Source organism: Macrobrachium rosenbergii, chromosome 56 (genome assembly GCF_040412425.1).
Source record: "Macrobrachium rosenbergii isolate ZJJX-2024 chromosome 56, ASM4041242v1, whole genome shotgun sequence".
In the NCBI taxonomy this organism is placed as follows: Eukaryota; Metazoa; Arthropoda; class Malacostraca; order Decapoda; family Palaemonidae; genus Macrobrachium; species Macrobrachium rosenbergii.
The window spans coordinates 58,184,500-58,199,329 of NC_089796.1; the positions used below are offsets into that span (position 1 = coordinate 58,184,500).

At 35.9% G+C, this 14,830-nt stretch overlaps 1 protein-coding gene across 2 annotated transcripts in view; it reads right to left on the minus strand.

Moving 5' to 3' along the window:
* LOC136836407 (uncharacterized) overlaps positions 1-14,830 on the minus strand; it is a 229,285-nt gene that overhangs the window by 127,469 nt on the left and 86,986 nt on the right. For both annotated transcript variants that reach the window (XM_067100615.1, XM_067100614.1), the window contains exon 2: positions 6,951-7,300. In XM_067100615.1, the coding sequence (XP_066956716.1) occupies positions 6,951-7,300 (350 nt within the window). The remainder of the gene's footprint in view (positions 1-6,950; positions 7,301-14,830) is intronic.

Genomic DNA, 14,830 nt, shown 5'->3' on the forward strand with positions numbered 1-14,830 from the left:
TAGCTTTTATCGCTTTTGAAATATTTTCACATAAATCACGATAACTGCCAAAATTTCAACCTTCGGTCAATTTTAACGTGACTGAAATGGTCGAAAAACGCAATTGTAAGCTAAAACTCTTACATTCTAGTAATATTCAATCATTTACCTTTATTTTGCAATAAATTGGAAGTCACTAGCACAATTTTCGATTTATGGTGAATTTTTGAAAAAAACATTTTCCTTACGCCCGCGCGTAACGCCCCGCCAAACATCTCAGAAATTCTTTTGTCACGTTAGTCAATGTTTAAACCGTTTTATATTAGTCGTTACATAAACTTTTATATATGAAAATGTGCGTAATTTCATGTAGAATACAACGGAAAATAACTCATGGTTGTAGCTTTTTATCAGTTTTTGAAATATTTTCATATAAATTACGATAAATAGAAAAATTGACCTTCGGTCAACTTTAACTCGATCAAAATGGTCGAAAAATGCAATTGTAAGCTAAAACTCTTACAGTCTAGTAATATTCAATCAATTAGCTTCATTTTTCAACAAACCGGGAAGTCTCTAGCACAATATTTCGATTTATGGTGAATTTTTGAAAACATTTTTTACGTCCCGCTCATTACAGATTCATGCATCATATTGTGATAATATTTTCTCTGTGTTGCTTTGATCATTTTACAATTTGTTATATACCAAAATCATCGGAATTTAGTGTAAAATACAAAGAAAAAAATAATCCGTTAGCTTTAACCGCTTTTCTGCTCACACAGCGATTTGTATAAAATTATATATGAAAAATTTTTTTTGGCGCTTCATATATTTCAATATTTATATATGATAATGATATTTTTTTCATTTCTGATGGGTAGCATACTAAACTTCAGGCAATGGCAAAAAAGGGAGCCAAAATGAACTCTTAATCTTAAAAACTAAGCGTGATGTGATTTTTGAAAAAACTTTTTCCGCTTTCGGCGCAAAATCGAACGCTGCCGGCATATGAGATGTTTTGTAAATGAGGCTCATGTTTAGGGTTAAAATGACATGTCTGACAGCTTTGCCTTCACACTCCTTCATAAAAGATGAGGAAGAATTTGTTTTGTTCAAGATAATACGAATTTATTATTATTATTATTTAATTTTATCAATCTTATTAATATTTAAAAATTATTACATGTTATTACTTAAAAAGTTTATTTATACAAATAAATATACCTGTTTACATGTACCATAAAAATTCATCTCACTAAAGCAAGAGAGAGAGAGAGAGAGAGAGAGAGAGAGAGAGAGAGAGAGAGAGAGAGAGAGAGAGAGAGAGAAATTATTACTTTTAATAATATTTAATGTTATTTAATTTACAAATAAAAGCTTGAATTTATATAATTTACAAAACTTGAAAACTTATAGATTATATAAAAAAATTAAACAAACACTTTTGCTGGGTTCTCCAGTAATTAAAGTAGTTCAGAAAACTAGTGTATGACCATTAGTTGTGGGTTCAATGAAAAATTCGTGTCTGTGGGAATTCTGTACTAACTTAATCATTTTTAGAAGTTCGAAGTATTACTGTATTGCTTTATCAACATTTGTTATGAAATCAATAAGAAATTTATTAATTTCATTATGGTCTTTCAAATATTCAAATGGTGGGATATCTATCGGTGTGGACCTTATATTGCTCCTAATCTGCTTTAAAATGTTATTATTGAGGACATGCTTGGTAGGATTATTTTGTAATAATGTGAATATTGGGAAATGACACTTGAATGTGCCATCTACTGCATTCCAATCCAATCTGTCTAATATGTTTGTTAATCCTGATTGAGGAAAAAATGTTGCATATGTTTTAGAAAATATGTGCTTGGGATTTCATTATCATTTATACAGCACATGTCATATGAATCTAAGAATTCCCTCTATTTTACTTCCCCTGCTCTATTTGAGTCTATACAATTACAGTCCCACATTGTTGTGGGCATTAAATCTACTAACCATTAATGGTAGGTTCCTTTATATTATTAAGTACCCTTTGAGTTTGTCAAAGCATAATTTTTATTAGGTTGGATTGTTTAAACGGTAAATTACATAGTTATCGCTTTTATTCATGTTCTATTACTTCATGTTTGCAGATCAGTAAACTTTATGGTATTTTTGTCATAAAAATACTTTGTTACGTACATATATAGCTTGAGTACCTAAATTTCCCTCTTCCTCTCAGATGTTGATGCTAATGCATATTTACCTATTGTTGATATTGTTTTGTTGACATGTTGCAAACATAATATCATTGGTTCATATTCTTTAATAACAGTTTGTACTTCTCCTAAGGTACAAATCTGGTCTGTAGACCATTTACGTTCCATTGTATAACTAATGAAATTATTTTTTTATAGCTGGTCAGAGTTTCACTCTTTCTGTTATAATTTGGATTTTTCTAATAATTTACTCAAATATCCATTTGTTTTTCTTAATATACTAAAATGCTCAATGCACCTACACCTTTTCACGGTTACTCAAATACGTTGTTTCATATATTTCATAAAATTTCTTATAATGTTTGTTAAACTATCTTTTGTTATACTTTTTGTTATTATTGCATAATTCAATGAAACAATCATTATATCCACAGGTATTATCAAGTGTATTGCTCTTTTCGTTTGCTCTTGTGCAATTACTGGAGATGGAGTAATCTCTTTCTCCTTGACATAATCATTGCTATCTATGGTATGGTCTCTCTCTTCACTTCTTCAGTGTTCTCGACATCTGCCTCAGGTTTTACTATTATTTTAGGAGATAAAGGTAAATTCTTAGCTTGTTTTTGTTTTTGTTCCTTTCATCTCCTTTATCTTTGGATTTTAACTGATGTTTCTCTAATAACAGTTGGTTTCTCTGTTTTGGGTAAGGTTCCCAAAGGCCTTTCTTTATCTTTAATTCCAGTCCATCACTTCCCCTGTGACTTTAGTAGTACATCCCTCTAATAAAAGGTTCATTTCAGTATTGATATTTCAAATGAATTGGATAAATTATTATCCATCTCATTTGCACAAGTTTCTTTATTCTTTACTATATTTTATTTTTATTTCTAAATTATTAATTTTTCTTGAGATTTACTTTTCTGTGCTCTGTTACTTATGTTTGCATTTTTGCTTCATTTTTTTCTCTTGTTATTGAAGAATATGCTTCTTAGATGGATCTTGAATTCCCTTTACTTTTAATTCCAACTTAGCTCTTTTATAGACATCCCCATTCGTTCTTGTGTATATTTTAATTTCCATATTGTATATAATAATACATGCATTCTTTTTGATCTTTGCATGATGATTCTGCCTGGTTTATACACTTCACCACACTTCCACTGTGTGGTATGTTCAAAGTAGATCCACAATAAGTGCATACTGGTTTCATTTCTACAATTTTCTGGTGCCTGCCACTGCACCTTGACACTGCAGTGGTTTTTTTTTTTGGGACAGAGGGTCTCAACTCTCCTATTTTGGTCTAAAATTTTTATTTTTTGGTGATCTTCACCTCAAAATTTTTATTTTTGCTATTTTTAATGTTTGTCTATTGCTGTTTTTAGTTGGTACAGCATATGCCTTGCAATCTTGGACCGTTGGGTATCTTTTTTGAAAAGGTCAATAGTATTTTCTTATCGACTGTTTCGTTTTTTGTTTTCAGAAAGTGTTGGTACCTGAATGCTGTTCTTGATATCGTGTTTTTCACTTTATGTTAATACTGTCTATATTTCTCAAAGACAAATAGTCCTCAGACTGACTTTTTGTTGTGGCTTCCATAAGCCACGTTTTTTCCTTATTTGTCTAAACAACATATCTGTCGTTGGATGTCTATTTAATAAATAAAATTCTAGTTTAGGGCTGAAATATTTCATTAGTCTTGTTAGAAACCTGACCAACTTCCATTCCCAAAGAGAGTCAAGTGAGTCAGAGTTGGGTGTGTTGGTATTTACTCCTTTTTGAGTTTTATAGGTACAGTATTAAGGTTTAATACCACTCCAATTTGGATTACTTGGATTATCCAGAGAATTGTCCATTTCCATGCTAGAAGATTTGCTCTGTGCTCGAGCAGCGGTCGTCATCTGTGCCAGAACAATGCCATCAGAGGTCCAGGGGTACTTAAATCTTCAACACTAATGAGTTCATAAAGATTGAAGGAAAGAGAAAAAAAAAATTTAAAAGTAAAAAATAAACCTGAAAACCTTAAAAAGATATCATCAGCCTTTCATGGGTTTATTCATCTACCAATGGCACAAGTGAGAACTGACTTTCCCAAATGTGCGCTCCCTACCCTACCCAAAGGATGGCTGGCATGATTCAGTGGCCCAAGTGTAAGCCAAACCCGCTTGCTAGGACTGAGAGTATTTCAAGAATACAATCGTCCCCACCCTAATCATGTCATGGGCAAACTGGATAGAATGCTGAGAGTTCTATCCCTAGAACCAGACCCCCCTGGAATCCGTGGTCTAGCCCTAAAGAATAGTTCTGCCTTTGAGCTATCAATCGGATAACTCTCAGGTCTGAACATTATCAGGCAGTTGATGGTCCTACCACAGTTCTCACTATTTAGCTTCGGATATAAACCCATTCCCAGCTATGATATCTTTTCCTATTTATCAGGTCCAATAAATTTTAGTAACAGTGGAAAATTCCACATAATTTAATCCAAACAAATATATAATGCCATATGGGACTCTTGGACTTAAACCCGGGAACAGATTCCTGGGGTTCAAGAGTACCCTCACCACATCAAGGTGGTCCCAAGTCGAGGGGAATGAGTTAATAAATAAAGATGTATTAAAATGCAAGAATAGTGTAAGGGTAGTAATGCATTGCATCTTCGCTTAAACTTTTGAAGTTCCAATTGCACGACATCCTCTGGGAGGCTGTTCCACAGTTTAACAGTGTGAGGAATAAAGGACCCCTGGAACTAAGAAGTTTGACAACGAGGAAAATTTACAGCATATTGGTGCTGCTGTTCAGCAAATCTGGTTGCTCTCAGCAAGTAAAAGGTATCAGGGATTAATTGTGAATGTGAAAGATCTCTGTGAAATACAACTTAAGAGAAAGTGACAAACAAAAGACCATCCGTCAATGGTCCAAGTCAAAACTGCTACTAGTATTAGGAGACATAAACCTACCACCATGAAGCACTCTAAGAGAGATAAATCTCTGGCACCCATTGCCCGTATATGCACAATCAGGAGAGCAAGACCATAGTGGTGACTCCAGCACATGACCTTCAGAAGCCAAAGCTAAAGAATTATCAAGCACCCTTTAATGCACACCCACGAAACCACACCACAGAATCAGTGCCAGCAGTATCTGTTGATGCACCACTGGCCATTCAATGACTCATGCGGTGAAGGGGGTTCTAAACTATGGCCATCCATCCAGTGAAACTCCTTATGTTCAGTGGAACCCAAATTTAAATAAGCCATGGCAAAACATACAAGGCACTCTTGAGTAAATGAACTCCAGGGTTGATGGCAAACCACATGCAGACCCAGGTTTAACATGATCATGCACAGCAGCATTCTGATACCTGTGAACACCATACAGTGGAGGTCTGTTGGACTCAAACCCCATCTGTTCTCATATGATCCAGAGACTGCACATGCCAAGCAAGAGGGTAGTACTGATTCTACCACAAGCACTTTGGGAGAAGCACAGGTATATGAGTCTCAGGCTGGCATTCTGTCTTAGAAGACATGAGAGACCTGGGGTAACAAGCAAATACTGCCTGCATATGCCCAATTTGGAGACCTTGTATGTGCAGTGAGACAAAAGCTGGGCCCACTTTACAATGGAGGACTGTTGCACGCAAGCCCCCTCTGTACAGGCATGGCCTGGGAACTGAACACACAAAATAAGAGGGCAGTGCTAACTCCACCACACATACTTTCAAAGAAGAATGGGTGGAGAGGCATCAAGTCCAAGAAGTGTGGCTCAACCTGGGGTACCAAGCTCACCCAGTGAGATGTGTCAAACCTACCAATGGAAAACATAACACCCAGAAGGTAGATAAACACCACTGCTTACTGGACATGGACAAAGAAGAAAAAGGAAAGTGTTGGTGCTTTTTCTCCTTGTCTGTAGCTCTCATCTTACTATCGTCTACAGGAGCAGTAGCTGTGGTCAACACCATGGTAAGGGGAGGCATGACGATCAATCGCCTTCTCGCATGTACCCATCTCTTGGCTGAAAGAGCAGTGTACAAATGGAAGGAGTAGGGAGAGGTTCAGGGCAGGGAGGAAGGAGTGGTAGGCTAACACTACAGTAATCACCTTCCTCCCCTACAAAACCCCCTAACAGCTGCTGATCCTATCCCTATAAAGAAGCAGTAATGGTGGGGATCCACCTACATGGAGGGCAGGAGAGGTCACATACACTGGCTCGTCTTTCATACCTCCAGCAAAAATCCTCATTTGATGGCAGCCAATGACAAAGCGCGTGGTGATGACAAGTGAGGGTGTTGTTCCAATTAACCCCCTTAATCACTGCTTAACTACCTTGTTACCAAGTTTCAGCAACTGATTCCGGCTTGCTTTGAGGAATTTTCCTATAGGGGCAGCAATGGTTTGTACTTCTACGGACAAGCATTTAATGAGAGAGTTGGCTATGCATTATCGAACAATTACAATGAAAGTTAAACATTTATGAAACTGAAGATCATAATTAAGAAAATCTGGGAGTATCAAAAACAGAGGTGTGCTGTATATGGCACATGGTGGGAATGACCATTTTCAATAAGGTGGAAGTTTTGGAGCCATATGTCTCACCTGATCAGACAGAGGTATATCAAGAGAGTTCCAGACCACAGGATTAGGCTACTGCAATGTAGTGGGTTTGTACCAAAACGAATGAAGTTTGGACATTGTACTTTTACGAATCATGCCTGCATATCAAACTTGCTCAAAATACAAAATAATGTACTGTACTACTTACTTGTGATACTTCTGGATGTGTCTGAATGCCATTATGATCTGGGATATAGTTATAACATACACAAGGTAGGTTGTCAGTGGGGTAATAACCATCTCCAATATAATATAAAGAATCATTTTCAAATCCCATTTGTGAATTGCTGCAAACACTTGTGTTAGGCCAAGCTGAAGAGTTAAGGTATGTTTGGTGGCAGGGAATCATGCCAATGTAACTGACATTACTGTAAATGCCTCCATACTGCAAACAATAACTTGGCAAACTGCAATAACCGTTAGGAGAACAATAATATTCCTGCAGCTTACAGGATGAAGTTTCAGCAGGGTCTTCAGTCTTGAGGGATGCTTCCTTTTCTGTAACATTAAACCAAATAAAAAGGGAATCTTTTAAACAGAATATCAAAGTACTTCTGAACAATCAGGTTTTAAAAGATACCAATAACTACTACACTCTTAAGGTCAAGAAAATAAACTTCACCTAAAAAATTTAAGTTTCATAAGGAAAAGAAGCTTTAAAAAGCATTAAGTTTCATGAACATAACCCCTTAGGTTTCAGGAATATAACCCACTGCTTTGCTGAAGGCTATTGACATGATCTTGATTTAGAAAAATGGCTAATTTCTTTTACAAAAAACACTAGCTCTTTCCGAGGAAAAAGTTTCCCAAAACTGCTTAATAATCAACTCTCATGGTAATAATTTTCCTGACATGAGTAAAACAGTAGAATAAATCACACCATCAATCAATGCATTACTGCAGACTTGGTAAAATATCAACTGGTAGGACATTTGCAAGATATCCCACGAAGTCATTGGGTGGTGGCTATCTTCCTTATATACTCAGGTCTGTCTCAGAGTTCATGTGTCCCCAGTGTTTGCCCCAGAAATAGTGTCTGACAGTCATTTGTTGACCATCATAAAACCACTCAAGCTACATATATAGTTTTAAGACCCACTGAAAAGTTTTAGATCTTCAAAATTTTAATGGGTAGGCTGATATTTGCTAAACTTGGGAGCCAGTAGGAGTAGATTGATAGGCTATGCTGTAATTGCCAAGCTGTTTTTTTGTGTCTAACAAAGTGATAATTAGCATTTCAGCAATGCAATAATATTAGACAATTTTGTTATTGAACTCACTGTATGATTTGAGGTTACAGAAAGGGTAAATAGAGTTAGCCAGAATGATGTACAGTAATCTAAATCCATACTCCTATTGAAAACTATAACTCACAGAGACAGTGTTATGATAGCAAGATGCCTTATGTAACGCCACATGTAGAGAGTGCGGGAACGTAATGCTGTAATTCATAAGTATAACTAATTATTATTGTGTTTAGTATTGAATCCGAGACGCAGGCTTCAATTCTGTAAGTTCTATTTTATATGTAGGATAAGATTCCTCATTACGATGCTCATATGTTTATGATCCTATTTGATACGCTCATATGTTTTGTATATTCTTCTTCTACTATGCCCTTAAGATGTAGCTTACCTAATAAAGAGAAACAAGAGGATATCACTTTATTATCCCCCTTCATCCTCAGCCAACGATGACAAAGAATGGGGGCCCAGAACATATGTTAAAATACAGTACCATCTTTCCTATTCCACAGGTAAGAATCAAAGAACAGTAATAAGTGTGGGTATAAAGTCGATGGCCTGTATTCGTGGGGGATGTGTACCACATTCCAGCCCCCCAACCCACCCCCAAGAACAGCTAAAATCCGCGAATATTTAAAACCCCTCTAAAAATGCCAAAAAAGTGCTTATAACCGAATATTTTAATAGTTTTATAACAAAAAGTGCATTTAGGCATGAAAATATGAACATACAGTAATTAGTAAATACCTACCAGTGAAAATACCATGAATAGGCAAATTTTCCATGAATAATGTGTTTACAGTAAACCCCTGTATTCGGGGTCTCACGATTCGTGGACTCACCTATTCGTGGATTTCTCTGTGGAACGTAGATACACATTATTCGCGGAAAATTCGCCCTTTCGTGGTATTTTTCACTGAGAAATATTCACTAATTACTGTATTTTCATCTCATTTTCATGACTAAATGCATTTTTTTTGTATAACAGTATTACAGTAAAATACTCAGGTATATGCATTTTTAGTTTTTTTTTGTGTATGAACTATCAAAACAGGAGGTTCTAAGTGTTTTTAGAGGGGTTTTAAGTATTTGTGGATTTTAGCTATTCGCAGGTGGTGTGGTACGCATCCCCTGTGAATATGGGGGGTTTACTGTATGTGTTCCATAGAGAAATCCGTGAATTGGTGAGTCCACGAATCTGGAACTGCAAATAGGCGGGGGTCAACTGTATCAAATAACATACATCACAAATGGCGATGAAGAATGGGATCCTAGAACATAGTACTGTACATTAAAATACCATCTTTCCTCTTCCACAAGTAATGGTCAAGGAATAGTAATAGCGTGGGTATATCAAATAACATAAACCACAAATGGTGACGTATGGAGAAGAGTCCAGCAAGCAAATGGAGCACTCCTAGAGCACACCCTCCTAGCCTAAGCAGACGATGTCTACCGTAAGTCGAAGACAATCTCAACTGGATGCCTTCTTCACACTCAAATCAGCAATCATCCAGCGCTCCGCCACGTCGGGAGCGCCTAAAGGACAAATATGACATTTTCATAATAAAATAATGTTTCATATATACTTACCAAGTAATTACATGGCTAACGTTTCTACCTTACGCGGCAACTTTTTAAAAAATTCGCAGCAGAACTTCTACTGTTTTGCGTTGGTGACATGTCCCGCCCACTATCAGGGAACAAGGGAAACTAACTGGCAGGTAGGCTCAATTTGTTTCTGCCCCTACGTCCATAAGAGGGGAGGAGGGCAGGCTCTGACTCTGTAATTACTCGGTAAGTATATATAAAAATGACATTATGATAAAATAGTTTTATATATATATACCAAGTAATTACATAGCTATTGGTTCCCTAACCTACGGCAGCTTAAAAATTCAAAATTCGCGTAGTGGCGCTGTCATCGTTAGTGTGTAGGTGACAAGATCCTGCCCACCATCCGGGACTCGAGGAAACAACCCAGTGGAGAGCTCAAATCGTTTTATGCTCTAATGTCCATGCAAGGAGGGGGTGGGCTCAATCATGTAATTACAGTACTTGGTAAGTATATATAAAACTTTACTTTATGATAAAAATGTCATTTTTATATAAGTAACTTACCAAGTAATTACACAGCTGATTCCACATTGTTAGGAGGTGGGAAAGAGCATGGACATATTCTACTCCAAAGCACTAAGTAAGAAATGAATTTGAAATAGAAAGGTTGCTAACATTGAATAAATGCTTGTTGTTTCCTTACCTGTCGAAAGAGCTGCTGCAGGTAGGTACTGCCTCTGGTTGGCGCCTCTCTCAAATTGTAGTGAACGTGGCAGTATAGCCAAGGGTCGCCACTACATTATTGGGAACTTTGCAGCGGAGGAAGTACACTGTATGCTGACAAAGTTTTAAAAGATGCCCTTGCCCTGGGCAAAGACCAGAATACAAAATGACAACACTATCACCTACACCACAGAATAAAACCAAAACCCAACCATTATCAATAATAAAATACGAACTGACAGGTACTCCAGGTACAATGTACCTTCAGGCTTCCCATCGACTCAAAACCTTAAGTCAAGGCGAAGGGATAGCAAAGGAACAGAGAGATTCCCTGTGCTTCCTCTCCCAGCACCATGCCAGCCACAGATAAAGGTCCTAAAGTGCAACAATTTTCAAAACGGTTTCTATGTCCTTGGTCCTTGAGGTAGTGTGAGGCAAACATGGACTTGCATCTCCAGAACGTCAACTGTAGGATTGAGGAAAGAGACAAGTTGTTTAAAAGCGAGGGAAGTTGCGACTGCCCTAATTTCATGAGCCTTAACCTAAGTAATGAAAAGGCTTCTTCCTGGATCTGAGAGTGGGCTTCTAATATTAACCCTTTAACGCCGAAGCCCTATTTACAAAAACGTCTCCCGTATGCAGGCCTAACCGGTGAGTTAGCGCCTGCCGGAAAAAAAGATTTTTCAAATCACAGCACGCTTAGTTTTTAAGATTAAGAGTTCATTTTTGGCTCATTATTTTTTGTCATTGCCTGAAGTTTAGTATGCAACCATCAGAAATGAAAAAATATCATTATCATATATAAATATCCGGAATATATGACAGCAAAAAAAAAAACTCATATATAATTGTATACAAATCGCTGTTGTTATGCAGTGAATAAGTATGAGAGAGAGAGAGAGAGAGAGAGAGAGAGAGAGAGAGAGAGAGAGAGAGAGAGAGAGAGAGAGAGAGAGAGAGAGAGAGACGATGTTGATAATTTAAAATGATGAGCCATGAGACCAAAGTAAATTCGAGTTTGACTAAACAACCAACGATATGGGAGAAAGTAAGGAGGAGCCAGAAGAATGATTATAGAATGAAAAAGGTCAGCAAAATTGACCTGATTTGTCCTTGCCAAAAGTGGGAGTTGAAATTGAACCATTAAGATTAAAGTAGACTTCCTCAAAGAGGCGGAGTTTATTCAACATAGGTCCAGAGTTCATTCTGATCAATTTTTTTAGTTAGAGTTATCTTGAAACCCATTTGGGTAAGGTCTGTGTCGCTCTCCTCTCTAACATCAAGAAAAATTTCTAAGTCCAGTGTGGCTGGCGTGTGAACTAATTAGTATTATAAGAATAAAACGTAAAAAATAAGCCCAGCGAATCACTTAACCCCCTCCTGAAATAAGTTAAACAGTGTGAAAAATTATCCCCTTACAAAGTGAAAGTCAACAGACAGAAGCAGAGTCATTCAAATGGGTGCAACGCATAACACAAATAAAAAGTGCATATCGTAATAATTGTACAAAATTAGCTAATCCGACTAAAGCATTTAATTCCGATATTGAAACTAAATTGCGATAATTTTGTAATTTAAACTAAATTTTAAATTATTTCAGTTAAAATGCAGATTGAATAAAAAATTTTCACAAAAATGTGGTAGATTTTGATTCCGTTGTTCCCGTTTTCTGTTAAAACAGGTTTTTTTCAGGACCCAAACAGGAAAAAATAAGAATAGAGACTTCCCCTTCTGTTTATAAATGGGCTCAGTGATTTGAATCTTACAAGACTGCAATAAATAGACAAAATTGTCAACGTTGCATAACTATAGAAATTCAAACCCCCAACCTCACCCAAAACCAAGCAGTAACATTAGCTAGATTTAAAATAAATAAGAACATAAACTGATAAAATTTCAACCATGAGAATTTTTGTTGTATTAATATCTTATTATATCGCTTTTTTACCTGTCTAAAACTTTTTTTCATTAACGTTCAAATCAAGTGTTAACTGGAATACTTGTCTGCAGTATTCCTCAGTCTTCTAAGTAACGTAGTAACTTTTGATAAAACAGAAGGAAATAAATAAATGTTTTTTTCAAAAAAAAAAAAAAAAATCGAAATCAGTTGGGTGACTGCTTCAATTTTGTAGCAAAATAATTAAACGATTAATATTACTAGAATCCTGCACAAATTTTAGCTTTTAATTGCGTTTTTACCATTTCGGTACGGACCATGCATCTATACTTGATTTGCAGTTATCGATATTGTAGTAAAATATTTCAAAAATAAAACAACAACCTGGATTACGTTATGTTGATTATATCATTTGCCAAATTTTCATATCTCCCATTGCAGTACAAAATAAAAAAACTATTCAAACATTACGACAACATGAAAAAAATTTCTGAGATATTCACCATCACAACAGCTGTAAAGCCCTCCAAGGAATGAAAATTTTTTTTTCAGAAATTATATAAATCGAAATATTGTGCTCAGAGACTTCTCAGTTTTTCAAAATGAATTATTCAGAATCTAGAATGTAAGCCAGTAGAACTTATAATTGCGTTTTTCCATTTCGGGACCGGAAGCCTTGACTTCATTATTGATCATCGTCCAGTCATCCCCTGGCCTAGGATCGGCCCTATTTCCAAAATTGATAAAAGCCTTAACCATTCCTGTTATTTATCTTTGAATAACTACATTCAATACGCACATTTCTCATATAAAATCCTTGTAACGAAATGTAAAACAGGTGTTCAACTCTTACCAACGTGTGGATAATTTCGTGTATTCAAGGAAAAAAGTTTTTATAATTCACCATTAACCTAAATATTGTGATTATCTTAACTGTTTCCAAATGAAGGTAAATGATTGAATATTACTAGATCGTATTTCGACTTTTAACTGAAAATTGCGTTTTTTACCATTTCTGTTAGTCAAAGTTTCTGTAAGGTTGAAATTGCCTTGGCCAGTTATCATTTCAAACTGAAAACCTATTTCCAGTGCAACAGCTAAAGCCGTGTCAGGATGATCATTTATTTTCATTGTACATGAAATTTATATTTTCATATATAAAACTTATGTAATGGCTAATTGAACAGCAAAATTACGCAGAAATGACAAAATTAATATCAAGGTTTTCTCGAATTACCTTTGTGTGTGATGAATTTTTTCAAAATTCATCGCTAAATCGAAATTAAAGTATCTGGAGATTCCAATTTTTTGCAAAATGACGTTCTTGAGGCTAACGCTGATGAGACCGAAGAGTTTTAAATCTCAATTGAATTTTTTTTCCCTCTCGAGTCAAAGTTTCGAAGGTTAATTTTCACCTTAACGCACTGCACAACAACATGACAATGCGTGCTCAAGGAACAAGAATACGTGCAATGGCAAAGGACAGTTTAATCTATCAATAAAAGCGATCACCCGCGTTTTTGTTTGGAGGATGGCAAACTGGGTTTTTCTTACAGAGGCACTGACAAAATTTCCCATATTTTTCTTGAGGAACAAAATTTCCATATTCGCAATCAGTACTCTTAAACTAATTATGGATCATTTGACTTCAAATTCGCTCTAAGTCTTTGCATTTCCTAAGATAACTGCTCAAGTTTTGCAGTGAACTGAAGATCTAGCTCTGGCTACTGGCTCCTCGATTAATTGTCAGGTACATAAGTAATCTTAGTTCTCTGATAGATTCTTAACAAATAGAATCTCCAATGACAGATTCACGGTCAAGGAAACATTAACTACTAAAACTATCCATGTATATACAAGAATATACATGCAGATGGTTACTGATCCTTCCTACTCTTCCCTCTCTCTTAATTCATTAAAATTTTAAAGACTTTTCCGCGAGTTCAGGGAAACTGTCAAAAGTTTGATGATATGAAAGATCCCGAGCGGCTAGTAACTGGGTTAATGAACTGTGTGCGAAGGGCAGAATTTACCGGATGTGGAAACGTACCTAGTGAGACCCATTGTTGTTTTGATGATTTGACTGTACTTTTGTTCTAGAAATTTTGAATTAAAAAAAAACACATTTTCTCAAGAATTTATCAAATAGCTATGATTAGAAAATGTCCCATGGTAGAATTTTTGAAATTTGTGGGTCCCTTTGTCATATGACTTTTAACTTTTTTCCGTAATATTTTAGTAGACTCTCCTGACTTTCGTCAAGTTACACTCACTAGTGTTGTCATATGCAGTATGCGGTTGCCGTGAATTTGCTGTTTTAAAACAGATTTTACACAACTTGCGACCGAAACTCCCTGATCAATCGCCGTTTGGAATCCTCAAGAAAAAATATAGGTTCTAAGTCTGTAAACTGCATGTACAAAGAATATTAAACATTAATAAGATCATGGACAGTACGTTGGGAATATTCTCAGTGGAATGTACTTATTTAAAACGTTTGTGCTAATACAGATTCGAAGATAAAGAACCATTTCTGTGACTAGACATTGACACAGCCCAGATCAGGTCAAAATTAATTCGTAGTAATATAAAACCATAAAGAATCTC